The sequence below is a fragment of the Bos grunniens genome, chromosome 27, assembly GCF_055505025.1.
Source record: "Bos grunniens cultivar Pamir isolate PY7600 chromosome 27, Bosgru_T2T1.0, whole genome shotgun sequence".
NCBI classification, from domain to species: domain Eukaryota; kingdom Metazoa; phylum Chordata; class Mammalia; order Artiodactyla; family Bovidae; genus Bos; species Bos grunniens.
Window position 1 is genome coordinate 21,827,372 of NC_141191.1, and position 14,475 is coordinate 21,841,846.

The 14,475-nt window shown below is 36.5% G+C and overlaps 1 protein-coding gene across 12 annotated transcripts in view; it reads right to left on the bottom strand.

Moving 5' to 3' along the window:
- Positions 1-14,475, bottom strand: part of MICU3 (mitochondrial calcium uptake 3) — a 93,433-nt gene that overhangs the window by 28,820 nt on the left and 50,138 nt on the right. For 10 of the 12 annotated variants that reach the window (XM_086380685.1, XM_086380683.1, XM_086380684.1 and 7 more), the window contains 4 exons: positions 10,508-10,586; positions 7,009-7,056; positions 3,673-3,755; positions 209-280 (listed from right to left, as the gene is read on the bottom strand). In XM_086380685.1, coding sequence (XP_086236811.1) covers positions 209-280; positions 3,673-3,755; positions 7,009-7,056; positions 10,508-10,586 — 282 coding nt within the window. Of the gene's footprint in view, positions 1-208; positions 281-3,672; positions 3,756-4,416; positions 7,057-10,507; positions 10,587-14,475 lie in introns of those variants that run through there. The other 2 variants (XM_086380693.1, XM_086380691.1) reach the window with 1 other exon arrangement.

Consider the following 14,475-nt stretch of genomic DNA (forward strand, 5'->3'; position numbering starts at 1 on the left):
TTATGGATACACATGTTTAATATCAATACTTGATATAAATATTGATATCAAAGCATATAAATACTGAAGTTTTTCTACATAAGAACTTTAGAAAGTTTTCAAGAAACAGACAGATCCAAAGTTACAGGCTTTAATTGCTATTTCTCAACATGAATAAAATAATTCTTACCTAGAAAACCCACCTGAAACCATTATAAATTATTCTTACCAGCATTGCACGCTTTTCTTCATCTCCTTTAGTTTCTCTCTTTTCATTTTTTTTCCTGAATATTTCTTGAAGCTGAAAAGAAAACCAATCAAAAATCAAACACCTGATAAGAGTTTCTGGGAACCTATCTAATACCCCATGCAAGATATATTCTAAGAACAAAGAAAATAATTAGCTTCATATACACCAAGAACATTAAAACTAGTATGAATACATTTTCTGATACCAGTTTTTTTCCTAAGAAAAAGTTTTAGGTCCAGCATATAGTTTTACTTTATGATAGTATCTCCTACAGTTTAACTTTATTGCTAAGACACAAAGACATGGAGCCTGTGGCATATACATAAAAAGAGATGAAGCCTACTGAGGAATAAAGGACACTGGACCAGAAGTCAGGGGTCTAGGCTTGAGCCTATCTTCTGTCATGGATGGGGGACAGGTCCTCACTGGGCTCCAATTTGCTCATACATGAACTGAAGATGGACTGAATGACCTCTAAGGTCTCTTTCAGGTAATGGTAGGAACATGGGCTCTGCATGTCTAACCTTTTGAGCAAGTTACTCTAATCATTTAAGGCTTGTTTTCTATATGGGGAATATGAATAATTTCTTACCTTAAAGCAATATTTTTTTTCCTCTAGCTTTACTGAGATACATTTTTTTCCTCTAGCTTTACTGAGATATTTTTTTCCTCTAGCTTTACTGAGATATAATTGATAGGTCTTATACAAATAATGTTGTGCAGAGTAGACATTACAAGTAATTACTTAGCACAAGCACATTGCCTGTTCCAGTATTCCTGCCTGGGAAATTTCATGAACAGAGGAGCCTGGTGGGCTACAGTCCATGGGGTCAGAAAAGAGTCAGACACAGCAACTGAGCACACATACTCTGTTATACATGGCATTATTTCCTGTTTAAAATCTTCTTTTACACATGGAAGCTTAATTTTATCTTTATCTCAGTTTTCTGGTGAGGTCCCTGTTCTTGTCTGTGTAATTTGAACCGCTATCTCAATTCTTTTACTTCACTTAGTATGGCTAGAGCTGAAATTCAAAATGTATTCTCTCCCAAGATATATAATAACAATTTAAAACTACAGTACAAACAGTAAATTATTTTATTAACACATATATTCCATACTTTATCTTAATGAAAAGTTTTTCTTTTTAGCAAGCATTATTAATATTCGCTTTATAAACAGGCAGGAGGATCATAGATTTTACAAATCTATTTTACAAGTCTACAAGTAACTCTGCCCAACTCCACCTCTGCTTTTAGGAACTCCTAGCTGTTGATGTGCGTGCGTGCTAAGTCACTTCAGTCATGTGCAACTCTGTGCGATGCTATGGACTGCAACCTGCCAGACTCCTCTATCCATGGGATTCTCCAGGCAAGAATACTGGAGTGGGTTGCCATTTCCTCCTGCAGGGGATCTCACCAACCCAGGATTGAACCCTAGTCTCTTACATCTCCTGCATTGGCAGGTGGGTTCTTTACCACTAGCACCACCTTGGAAGCCCTTAGCCATTTACAAACAACAACAAACAATAAAACAGTATGGCCACTGCAGAGTAGACCATTGCTTTAAAGGAAGAGCAACTTTTTTAAGAGTGTAGAGTAGAAACAAACTGAAATTCTACAAGAATGTTTTACCTCCCACCTCCACAAACAGACAGGAATCCCACACACATCTACACAGGCAGCTTCCAATGCACTGAGTTCCAAAAGGTAACCTTTAAGACAGTGGGGTGGAACTTGGCCGTGTTTCCATAGAAAGTCTGTTGAAGGCTGTTTCAATTACAAGGCCCATTCTTAAAGTCCTAAAGTACAGCTGAACACTATCATGACAGAGCTCTAGTGAACTAAGTCTGCCCATCTTAGGATGTTAGCAACATCTCTCTACTGCAACGAAACTCCCCACCTCCGCACCATCGTGAGCAGCACTACAGTAAGCGATCCTTTGTGGGCCCAGCTCCCCAGACTTGCTCAGGGGCTGTACTTGGCCAAGGGCTACACAGAAGCCTTTTGACAGATCCCAGTAATTAGTTCCCTGCTTCCTTTTGAGCAGCTGCTAATTTGTTCTGGTGAGGATTTCCCTCTCGCCTCTTTCCTACCATGGGAAAAAATGATTTCATAATTTCTCTTCTGTGCTCCAGCCTCTGAAGAAAATACTAAGCTATCTAAGAGGTTTTCCAAGGGATTTTTATTGGCTTGTTACAAAGGAAAAACAGAAAATGAAATGGCTATTTATGTTATTTTCTGCTTCTCTTTTTGCTAAGAGAGTAGAGGTAAATATTGAGTTGCACAAAAAGGCTAAAGCTAGACCTTGTTACTGGGAGGAGTAAACCAATGTTAATCTCTGTTTTGGAGAAAATCAGAAAAGGCATTTTGCTACAGACATAGATATAGGATACATGGGTAAAAAGAGAGAAATTCCAGAAGGAGGGGGTGGTTAAGATGAGTGAGTAGCTGATGATGCTGCCAGACCAGCACCAACATGGGACCAGTCAGATAAGAAAGCCTGAAAGACAAATACCAAGAACACGCTTATCAGCCCTTGGTCAAAGACAAGGGAAGGCAATGGGAGAATGGGCTAAGACTGGAATACAAGGCAGGAACGAGTGGAAGAGAAAAAAAATATTGTAAATCCTTTAAAGAAAAGGAAGGGAAGTTCCCACAGGCAGGCAACGAGCTGCCTATGGCTGGGTGGCTGATATGACAGGGTCTGGGCGTGTGTAACAGCCCAGGATTGCCTGTCTCTCACTCCGTGGAAAATATGCATTTCAAACCTCCAGAATATGTGTAAACAATTATAATCATCTTCATGTGTGTGTGTGCTCAGTCACTAAATCATGGATGACTCTCTTGAGATCCTATGGACTGTAACCACTAGGTTCCTCTGTCCATGGGATTTTTCAGGCAAGAATACCACAGTGAGTTGCCATTTTCTTCTCCAGGGGATCTTCCCACCCAGGGATCAAACCTGTGTCTCCTGCACTGACAGGTGGATTCTTTATCACTGAGCCACCTCAGAAGCCCTATAATCATCTTTATACACTGAATAGATTTATATAGTGTAAAAATAATTCAAAATAAAGTACATGAGTATAATATACTGTATTAAGGTAAAAGCATAATACTTTTACTCTTTTTTCAACAATGTGCTGTGCTTAGTCACTCAGTCGTGTCTGACTCTTTGCGACTCCATGAACTGTAGCCTGCCAGGCTCCTCTGTCCATGGGGATTCTCTAGGCAAGAATTCTGGAGTGGGTTGCCCTCCTCCAGAGGATCTTCCCAACCCAGGGATCAGACCCAAGTCTCTGGCATTGCAGGTGGATTCTTTACTGTTTGAGCCACCAGCGGAGCCCTTTTTCTACAGTGGTATTCTAAATAATGCAAAAACATAAAAAATATAAGTAAGCAATATATGTATTGATAAAATGTAACCAATAATATACATACCACCAAAAACTCCTTTTTATCCACCATCTCATTGCCATCTGTGTCAAACATGTTGAAAGCTATTCTAAAACCTGCATGTGGCTCTGCCAGACAAAAACAGGAAAGTATTTGTGAAATGGAAAAATGTTTTCAAAGTTCAAAATCCACATTAGTTGTAAACAACTCATATTCTGTGCAGAAATGCTTTAACCAAGAAATTAAAAGCAACATGTTACTATTAGTTAACTATAATAAAAGCTATAGGTAAGTATATATACTTCTGCTTCATATATTAGCACACTTAGTAACACAGTTGATAATACACTTGAAATCTACTTGTGTGATACTTGCTGCATATCATTAACAGTAAAATCTGATTACCTTCCTTCCAAAAATAAATATTCTTTCTTTTCCAAAGTCTGTCAGTTTGTTTGAAAAGAAAATATCATCTCAGTACATTTGAAATATTTTTAATATGTCAGCTAGTTAGAGCAGAAGAAAAAAAAAATACAACACAATGGACCAGCCTAAAATCCTGGGGAAATTATAACAGAATGACCCACACAAAAAAAAGTCAGGCATGAGAGATTACATACTTGGGGTTGAACTTCCAGAGGCTTCAAATACAGAAATATAAAATAAAAAGGACTTGAATAATTAATTCCTTATTTCCCCCAAATACAAGGAAAAACTGCTTTTCTGAGAAAGACTTTCATACACTATGAACTGCTGTAATTGTATGAAAATTATAATAAGATTCAATACCTCTTCTCCTTCCACTTCTAAAGCAAAAAGAAGAATGCTTGGACAGAAGAAAACTTGAACGCATCCTTCAAAGCAGATCTCAGTGTACGTGCCTTTTTCAAAACATTTGACCTGTTTTGAGATGACTGGCAAAAAGTTTAAAAAGGGACCTCCCACAGGTACATTTGCCACTACGTGTTTTGAAATTGTGAACCCAGCAAAGCGAAGCACATAGACTTGCTTTCTTAACCAGTAATACCTGTCTCTGAAAATAATGGAAATGAAAGCCTTTTATGCAAGTTCATTTTTTGCATGTATTTTAGGAATCTAAACTTACTTTCATTCTCATTCACTTGAGGAAGAAATAAAAAGTTACACCATCTCCAATGACCAAGGTTTAAGCTTTAAAAAGATCTTGAAGATACACACAGAAAGAAGTCCTCACAAGCATTGTTTGGAAGGGAAAATAAAGTCAAAGTAATAAAAAGTAAAGGTCGGGGGGGGAGGTTGGAAACTATAGACAGCTAACATGGATTATCTAGCTCACTTCCTGTGTGCTTAGTCATTCAGTTGTGTCCGACTCTTTTCGACCCCATGGACTATAACCCGTCAGGCTCCTCTGCCCATAGAGATTCTCCAGGCAAGAATACGGGAGTGGGTTGCCATGCCCTCCCACAGCAGGGATCTTCCCAACCCAGGCATCGAACCCAGATCTCTCACATTGCAGGCAGATTCTTTACCATCTGACCCACCAGGAAAGCCCAAGAATACTGGATTGGGTAGCCTATCCCTTTTCCAAAGGATCTGCCCGACCCAGGAATTGAACGGGGGTCTCCTGCATTGCAAGCCGATTCTTTACCCACTGAGCTACCAGGGAAGACCCAACCAACACCCATAATTACAGAAAAGTTAGGGTCTTTGAGTGCTGTGACTTCATTTGGAATTCAGAACTCATCTTAGAAAAAGAGTTTAAATTGAAAAATTATAATTAAATAACACCCATAATGTTTTTTGTTTTTTTTGTGTGTGTGTGTTAAGAGTCACAGCACTCAAATATCCTAACTTTTCTGTAGCAAGCAAAAACCACTATATGGGATTTTTTCTAACATGCTAAAACCAATCCTGTCCAAACTTAACATGTGGTTTTCCTCACCAGTTTTGTTTTACTTGTACCTACCACTATGCTGGTTCAGAGACTTATAACTTCTAATTTTGCATCCAAAGTTGTTCTAGCTAACAAGATAACTTTGGAACAAGTCTCTGAGATACTCCTTGGCACCCACTCCTCTAATTTCCATGGTGGCATTCATCCTTGACTGGACTCAAAATCCATGGCTTTCCAGTCTGGAACGTCCTCAGGCAGTATTATAATTAATACTTACTTTTCTTCAGTCATTTTAAATGATTTTGAGCCAGGAGAAAAAAAGCAAGGAAAAAAAAAAAGGCAGTAATTTTTGAAACACACATGTGTGCACACATACACAACACATTTCCCAAACTTCCGGTGACAGAACTCCAACATAACATTATCCATCACTAAATTCAGAATAAAACAGTGGCTGTGTTATCTTCCAATCATAGAAGTACAGGAATTTTAAGACTGGTTTCTAATGATGCAGTTTTATTGATGTTCTTTTTTCCAACACATCTCCATAAATATCCACAATTGGAAATTCCAATAGTCACTTTCTTGTGTTCATTTGCCAGTTAGTTTCTGAGAGGCTACCATGCACCTGACACTGTTCTTAATACAGAAATGAACAAAAAAGATAAAATCTTTGCTATTGTGGACCCACACAGACAAAAACATGTAAACCAATAAACAAATACTTTCAAGTAGTTTCCATGCTATGAAGAAAATACAACACTGGACAGGGAGAAAAAGGGAGAGGTAGAAGAGGGAGCTATATTAAGGAGAGTGGTTAAGTAGGGCTTCCCTAAGCTTTCATGTTTCAAAGAAAACCTGAATTATTTTTATTATTCGGAGGATCTTGAGGAAAAGCATTGATGGTAGCAGGAACAGAAAGTACAAATGAGACTTCAGGGATTTAAAATGTCAGATAGATGGTTGGAGCACAGTGAACTACAGGGTGTAAGTTCCCCCATTAAATGCAATGAAACTTAACACTTTAGTAAACTCTTCATATATTTCAAAAGAATTGCTGCATATGAAAAGAACAGAACAATGAAGCTGGTGGAGGATGTATGATGGGTCTCCTGATAGACTCAGTAGTTAAAAGACTCATTCTTTCACACTAATCTTGCAGAAAATGTGATTTGAATGAATGTAGCAGAAAATTTACAAATTATTACCCGTCCTTACCTTTAGGCTCCCACATAGATTAAACCACAAGGATTGATGTAGGATATTAAATTCTTAATTTATGAGCATTTTATTACTATACCATAAGCCGTAATCATATTTATGGTTTTGACACTTGACAGTACTATTCTTAGCATTTTCCACTGGCATTTAGACATGAATTTTGCAAGACAGCGTGGATAGAACTAAACTGATTTTCAAAGTATGAGAATCTAAAAAAAGATTTATTTCCCAAGGTTATGCTTGAGAAAGAAAACTGCATCAGAAATAGATTTAAGGAGTACACTTACTTGTTAAAATACATAAAAGAAAAAGATACTCTGTGTAAGAAATCACACCTAGAAGAAAAATAGTATTAGTTATGCTGTATATAAAATATTTCTTTCATATTTATCAAGTAAAATATTATTCTTATAATAGCTGTAAGTAATAGTTACAAAAAATTCAGACTTTAAAGAAGATGCTAAATATTGTTTTAAATGAGACCAAACTATTACCATAAGATCAGAGCAAAAGAAGCAAGAAATAAATTTTACTTTGTTTCATATGCCCTCTTAGAAACAAAATTCACATTAATGCTTCCAGATATATTGACACAAAAGCAAAATTATTAATAATATTTACATATAGCTGTAAATTTTAAACGTGTTGCTAGAGCTTTCAATATATGAATCTAATTAAAGATTAGAAGGTTGAAAATGGTTAACTCTGTGAAGTGCTTAATGACATCTTAGACCTCCTTGAATAAAACATTTAGATATTCTTGCTTAGAGATTTGACTGCTGTATTGCATTCAAAAAACACAACTCTATAGCTATTACTTTTCTGCCTTTAAGTTATCATTCATTATTCTTGACACATTTCATGCTTCTATTAAGTCTAAGAAATTTTAATTTTAATTAAATGGCTTACACTTTCTGCATATTGCATCCTGAGTTCTCTGTAATCTCATAATTATAAACTTTAAAAGGAGTTTGTTAAGTAAATAAAAATATACATTCTGTTACTCAAATTCTTGCTTTTGAATGATAACACCCAAAACTAGAATTAATGGCTTAATTGATTTTCCAAGCAGATCCTGAGAAAATTAAAATCAGGAATAAGGCAATAATACTTATCCAGATATGAGACAGTTCTCATGTTTGGTAAAACAGTATAAAAATGATCAGATCGTGAACCTTAAAACTCCACTTTACCTGATGCTCTTTGAGGCTATCCTCTTTGTTACAGAACAAAGAAAAGAGGAGGCACTGTCAGGCGGTCTGTCAGGAGAGGTGAAGGCACTGAGCTAGGAGGCCTGAAAGCATTCCCGTCTTTTGTTTATACTAGAATATTGTGACCTATAGACATAGTTCTGGTTGATTGCCATGAATGTTATGGGAGAAAGATTCTGGAATGGTCAACGTGTATAAAGATACAATACCTAGATTCCATAGGGATCCCTCAAAAAAAAAAAAAAGAATTGGAAATGGGCTCTGTAGCTCCACAATCCAGTCTCATTGACTGTTGTTCTAACTGATGTGGGGGAATACACAAGAGATGCCGGTTAGTGAAAAGAAGTTCAATGCCTGCTGTACATCTTTTAATTGATAATCAACACAAGAGTCCCCTCAGTGAAGGATTACTTAACAGTAGGTACCTTGATCATGAGTACTACAGTAGACACTTGTTGGAAGTAAGGAGTTTTTGAGGTGGTGTCATCCACAGCAGAGAAAAACAAAGTGAGAAGCTCATGATAAAATTTAATAAAAATGGTCAAGGAGAAGAGAAAATACTACTAAACATGAACTGTAGATTCATGCTTTTAATTACAAAAATGGAGAATCATAGACTAATCTTTCAATTTGTTTTAAGGTCACCCAGAGTCAAAAATAAAATAACAGTAAATGCTAAGCATATAGTAAACTTGTGATCTTTAGAAAAAGAGGATAAGAAAGATGCCAACTAGGTTTCCTTTAAAAGTTCAATTTAAAAAATTCTAAGGGAAGTTCCTTTAAAAGCACCACAGTGTTTAGTTCCTATATCCTGATACATTACAGCTGGCTATTATAACTAAGTCTGTGTAATTCATGTTTCCATAAATGTTACATACCAATTAAATTTTTGTAAAACTAACATTTTCTTGCTGGGTTGTATTTTAAGCTGATAGAATTCTTTGTAAGTTAGTCTTCAACAGCTCTAAAAACTTAAAGATTCCTCTTCCACCTAATCTCTTTATTAAAAAACAAGACTATAACTTTACTTTACCTAACCCAATGGTTCTAAAACTTGGGTACATGGATTACCTTGATAATCCCATCACTATGACATAGATCTGCACTGTTCTACAGGGTAGCCACTGACCACACAGGGCTACTTAAATTTAGAAATAATTAAAAGTAAATAAAATTTAAAATTCAATTCCTCAGATACAGTAGCCCCATTTCAGGTTCTTCATAGCCACAACTGACTCAAGGCTATGGACTCTAGGGATATGGACATTCCAGCCACTGTAGACAGTTCTATGGGATAGCATTGAATACATTACCTTCCCTGAAAAAAATATACAAATCTGCACACAACTTAAGTAGGATTAGGACTTGCCTAAACCTATAGCTTCCAGATTTAAGCCTCCCTTTAACTAAAAAGAATTTCCTTCTTCCATCCATTTATCTTTCTTAGATTGTATTTGATCCAATTTTATTTTCCCATGAGAGGTATCAAGGAAATACTTTTTACATTCACCAATTTACCCCATTCTTCTGAGCTTTGAACTTTCTTGATCCTATCATTCCACTCTAAGATTTGAATGGCAATCTTTAACACAACTTCCAGAAAAAAATTTCTAAGAACTTTAAAGATATTGTAGCCCAGACTTCACAAAGATGTATAAACCCTAGTTATGAAAAGCCTACAATTAAAGATAAGGTGTCTCCTCCATCCAGAGTCCATGAGATCCAGGTACAAGCAATTTGAGTTTCTAATTCTACTTAGATAAACATATATGACTTATAATTACTCTTTTAAAGTATTTATCTTCATGTTAAATATATTATTTTCAAACCAGTATTGGTTAAAAGTGATAGAAAAGAAAAAGGTAAGTTTATATAATTGCTTTATATTTTTATTTTGTATATTCTTGTATTTGAATATAAAAATATATATTTCTAAGAAACATTCCTTGCTAAGATTAAAAGAAATTATATTGATTAGTTTCTACTATAAATATTTATAAAAAGTACACTGTAAAAGAAAATTGCAATAACAGCTATATAATTTGATTGCAAGGACATACATGAATTAATGAGTTATATAGATGTGGGTAATACAGTAAGTTGAAACAATTGGATTTTGCAGTGAGTTTTGTCTTTAAAAAATGCTCAAATTGTACAGCCAAAAGATATATCCAATAAGCTTTTCATACTGATTAAATTTAAGAAAATCTGTAATCCCCTGGAAGTAAACGGAAAGAAGAAAAAATAGATTTGGAAATCAGTATTTCTGAACAATGCTTTCTGTAGGTAGATATAATACTTCTCAATATGGTTAAAAAAGGGTTTTTTTAAACTGTTAAAGTTCACTTTGTTGGAAGATATGAATAATGTATCATAAATAAAGTAACCTTAACCTCACTATCAAGAAACATTCATTATTAATATTTTGGTATTTTTCTTTTTAGTTTTTTTCTCTCTGTACACAGACAAATATATAACTGTAAAATTATTTAAGCATGAGGAAAATATACATGTATAAATAGTATAAGCAATACAGTGTCAGTACTAAAATACATAAATACTAAAGTTAACTTACCTTTTTCTTTAAGATTTCGAAATAGCTTTGATGATCCTTTCCAAACTGGTGGTGTTTCTGATAGCATTTGATTTAATTCCTGTTATATAAAGTATCATTATACTGATTAACATAACACATATATAACATAATATATAACATAGTATATATCATTATACTAATAAACAGGTAAGCCACTATTTATAAAATAGACCAAAAATATTTAAATGCCAATGCAAAAAAAATTCTCTGCTTAGAAGACCTCAGATAATGGCTGTATTTATACTACTATCTCTGTGGTCCATTTAACAGTAAAACCCAATGACCAAAAGTGTAAAAGTAAAAATGAGTGATAAAGATGCTACATTAAATTCAATTAGAGCTACAAAAAATTTCAGATAAATGTATTAATTGGGGATATATAGTACTTTTGCCTGGAAAATCCCATGGACAGAGGAGCCTGGTAGGCTGCAGTCCATGAGGTTTGCTAAGAGTCGGAAACAGCTGAGCGACTTCACTTTCACTTTTCACTTTCATGCATTGGAGAAGGAAATGGCAACCCACTCCAGTGTTCTTGCCTGGAGAATCCCAGGGACAGAGGAGCCTGGTAGGAGGCCGTCTATGTGGTCACACAGAGTCGGACACGACTGAAGTGACTTAGCAGCAGCAGCTGCAGCAGGGCTTCCTTAGAGAAGGCAATGGCGACCCACTCTTGTACTCTTGCCTGGAAAATCCCATGGACAGAGGAGCCTGGTAAGCTGCAGTCCATGGGGTCACTAAGACAGAACTGAGCGACTTCACTTTCACTTTTCACTTTCATGCATTGGAGAAGGAAATGGCAACCCACTACAGTGTTCTTTCCTGGAGAATCCCAGGGACGGGGGAGCCTGGTGGGCTGCCGTCTATGGGGTCGCACAGAGTCGGACACGACTGAAGTGACTTAGCAGCAGCAGCAGCACCTCTTTAGGCTAAGTGGAATGACTAGATTTTTCTTTAGGGGAGAACCTTAACTACCTCCTAAAAAATCACTGGTAAGATAAGGCACAGACTGAATTTACACCAAAACCATTTTTTTTTTTAACTTTGTGTTGTGGACATTATGAGAGAATAATATAATTACTTCCTACCTTTAGCAGCTATTAACACTTTACCAATTTTGTTTCACTTATTTCTCTTTTCCCACTTTTCTTTTGTGGGGGACTGCAGGGCTTCCTAGGTAGCGCCTGTGGTAATGAATCTACCTGCCAATGCAGGAGATGTAAAAGAGGCAGGTTTGATTGCTGGGTAGGGAAGTTGCCCTGGAGTAGGGAATGGCAACACATTCCAGTTTTCTTGCCTGGAAAATCCCATGGACAGAGGAGCCTGGCTGGCTACAGTCCATGTGGTTGCAAAGAGTTGGACATGACTGGGCACCAGCACCACCAGATATATATATATATTATAAATGTGTATATATGAAATCTAATTAAGATAAAACACTGAATTTAAGTTCTGGGGCCAGTTAGAAAAGGATGGTTCCATGGAAGCCCTAGAAATGGTGCCCACCTAATGCAGGTCAGATATGATCAGCAGGTTTCACATACTGTCTGTTTTCTGTAGCCCATTTGGATTTAGGCAATTCTGGGGTAGATGAAGCAACTGGGCGACAGATTATACTGGGAAAGAATGAAGAGTATTTTATAGTGACTTAAAGAATGATGACATCAGATGAAGTGGGAAAACAGGCTATTGAGTTATTACGGTCACTGTTGCAATTTTTTCCTAATTTTAACCTAAATATTCAGTAAAGAATACACACTCCAATTGCTGATTAGTCAGCTATTTTTTTTTTTTTAATCAAGCAGAAGCGGGACTATTTTGCAAAATTTAAACATTTGACTCATTGCTCAGATACTAAAACAATTTTGTATTTATTGTGCATACTTGTGTTAAGAGCAACTAAGTGAAAATTATAAATAGGTTAATTGTGAAAAATTATTAAGGATTTGGTAAGATAACTTGAAATAATTTGAAATTAAAAAAAAAATTAGTCTGCTAAGTAACACAATGAAAAACAAACGAAACTCTAGCAAGTGCTTCTTTTCCAGATCTGATTTTTGCTACTTAAAAAGTGTGGTTCCCTAAAAGGCCCTGGCATCATTACCTTGCCAGACAGCTTGTTAGAAATGCACAATCTCAGATCCCATCCCAGACCTACCGAACCAGAATCTACTTTTAACAAGATCTATGAATGACTTTTATGTACACAAGTTTGAGAAACACTTTAGATGAATCCTTTCTGATGTGTGTCCTAAGTCACTTCAGTCGTGTCCAATTCTTTGCAACCCTGTGGCCCATAGCCCATGTATATCAAAATGCTGTCCATGGGATTCTCAGGCAAGAATACTGGAGTGGGTTGCTGTGCCCTCCTCCAAGGGATCTTCCCCCCTTTCCCAATGTCGTTGTACCTTAAAAAGCCCTGTGACATTTATAAACCATCTTTTTCATTACTGAGCTGAGTTAGCAGACAAATAGGGAATCTCTGGGATGCCAAAGGCAGGAGAGGTATTTTTAGGGGATTTATAGAGTCCCTGAAGTCCATCTGTGAGTTCTTGCTCTCACTTCCTTCATACTGTTATTTCCGCACGGCAGGTAACAGATGCCACCAACGCTGAGTACTGTCTCACTAGGATACCAATGGCACAGAGGTCAGAATTCACAACGACTAATGATGCTTAATGTTTAAACAACAGTAAATCCATAAAGATTTTTGTTAAAACAGGAGATTAAAAAGTATTTTGAGTATTCTTTATACACTTTCATTTATACTGTCTCTATTATATTGATATTACCTCTCTTTCTCCCTTTGAACTCTTTCCATGTATTAAACTCCATTTCTTCTACTCAGCAAAAATTTAAGACCAAAAAATCAGAGCTACCTTTTATTTGAGTTTCTTCTGTGTGCTCCTTTTTTTTTTTTTCTGTGTGCTTAACAATAGCCTAATACACACTTCTTTTAATTCTAAAAATTCTCATTATGCATATATTACTGTGTCTTAAGATAAATAACTTACCCAGGATCACACAATTAATCAGTGACTGGCCAGATCCTTACTCACTCTAAGCAGTTTATTTTTGTAATAATTTAGTTCTGTCTGGTCTAGATCATCCAACTGACACATTGATCTTCTTTCATATCAATTTTAGGGACTTTTAAATTTATTAAAATTTGTATTTCTGCTCAGGCTCGGACTCTCTCTCCCCACCCCCAGTGCCTATCTTAGTCTCTTAAAGGCAGTAGTATTGAAGACAGAGAATTTGATTGGCTTTTGTCCCTGGTTTCTGGGAGAAAGACTCCATATCCTTAGACCACACCAAAGTTTATGCTGAGGAGAAGAATCAGGATTGGGGCTGACCTTCAAAAACAACCCCATGACTCAAGGGTTGGGGGTGTGAGCTAGCCTGACCTCTGGGGAGGGAAGAAGAGAGGAGAAGAAACGGAGATTGAATTCATTTGTGTGGTCAATGATTTGATCAAGCGCAGCTATGCAATGAAACCGCCAATAAAAACTCTGGACACCAAGCTCAGAAGAGCTTTCAGGTTTGTAAACACATGGGTGTGCCAGGATGGGGCCATACCCTGATCCTCAGGAAGAAAGCACAGAAGCTCTGTTCGGAACCCTCCTACACCTTGTGTGTCTCTCCATTTGGCTGGCCTTGATTTGTTCCCTTATAATGATAATTATAAATTGGAAATCGAAGTACAAAATGTTTCTGAGTTCTATGAGTCGGTCTAACAAATTATTTAACTTGAGGGAAGTTGTGGGAACTATCTGAATTTGTAGCCACTTGGTCAGAAGTGTGGGTGGTCTGGGATCCCTTGAAAAGCAGCTGGCATCTGAAATGGGGGCAATCTTTTGGGGGATTGGGTCCTTAAATCTGTGGGATCTGATGCTAACTCTGGATGGTGAGTATCAGAATTAAATTGCAGTACTGCAAGTAGGGACTAA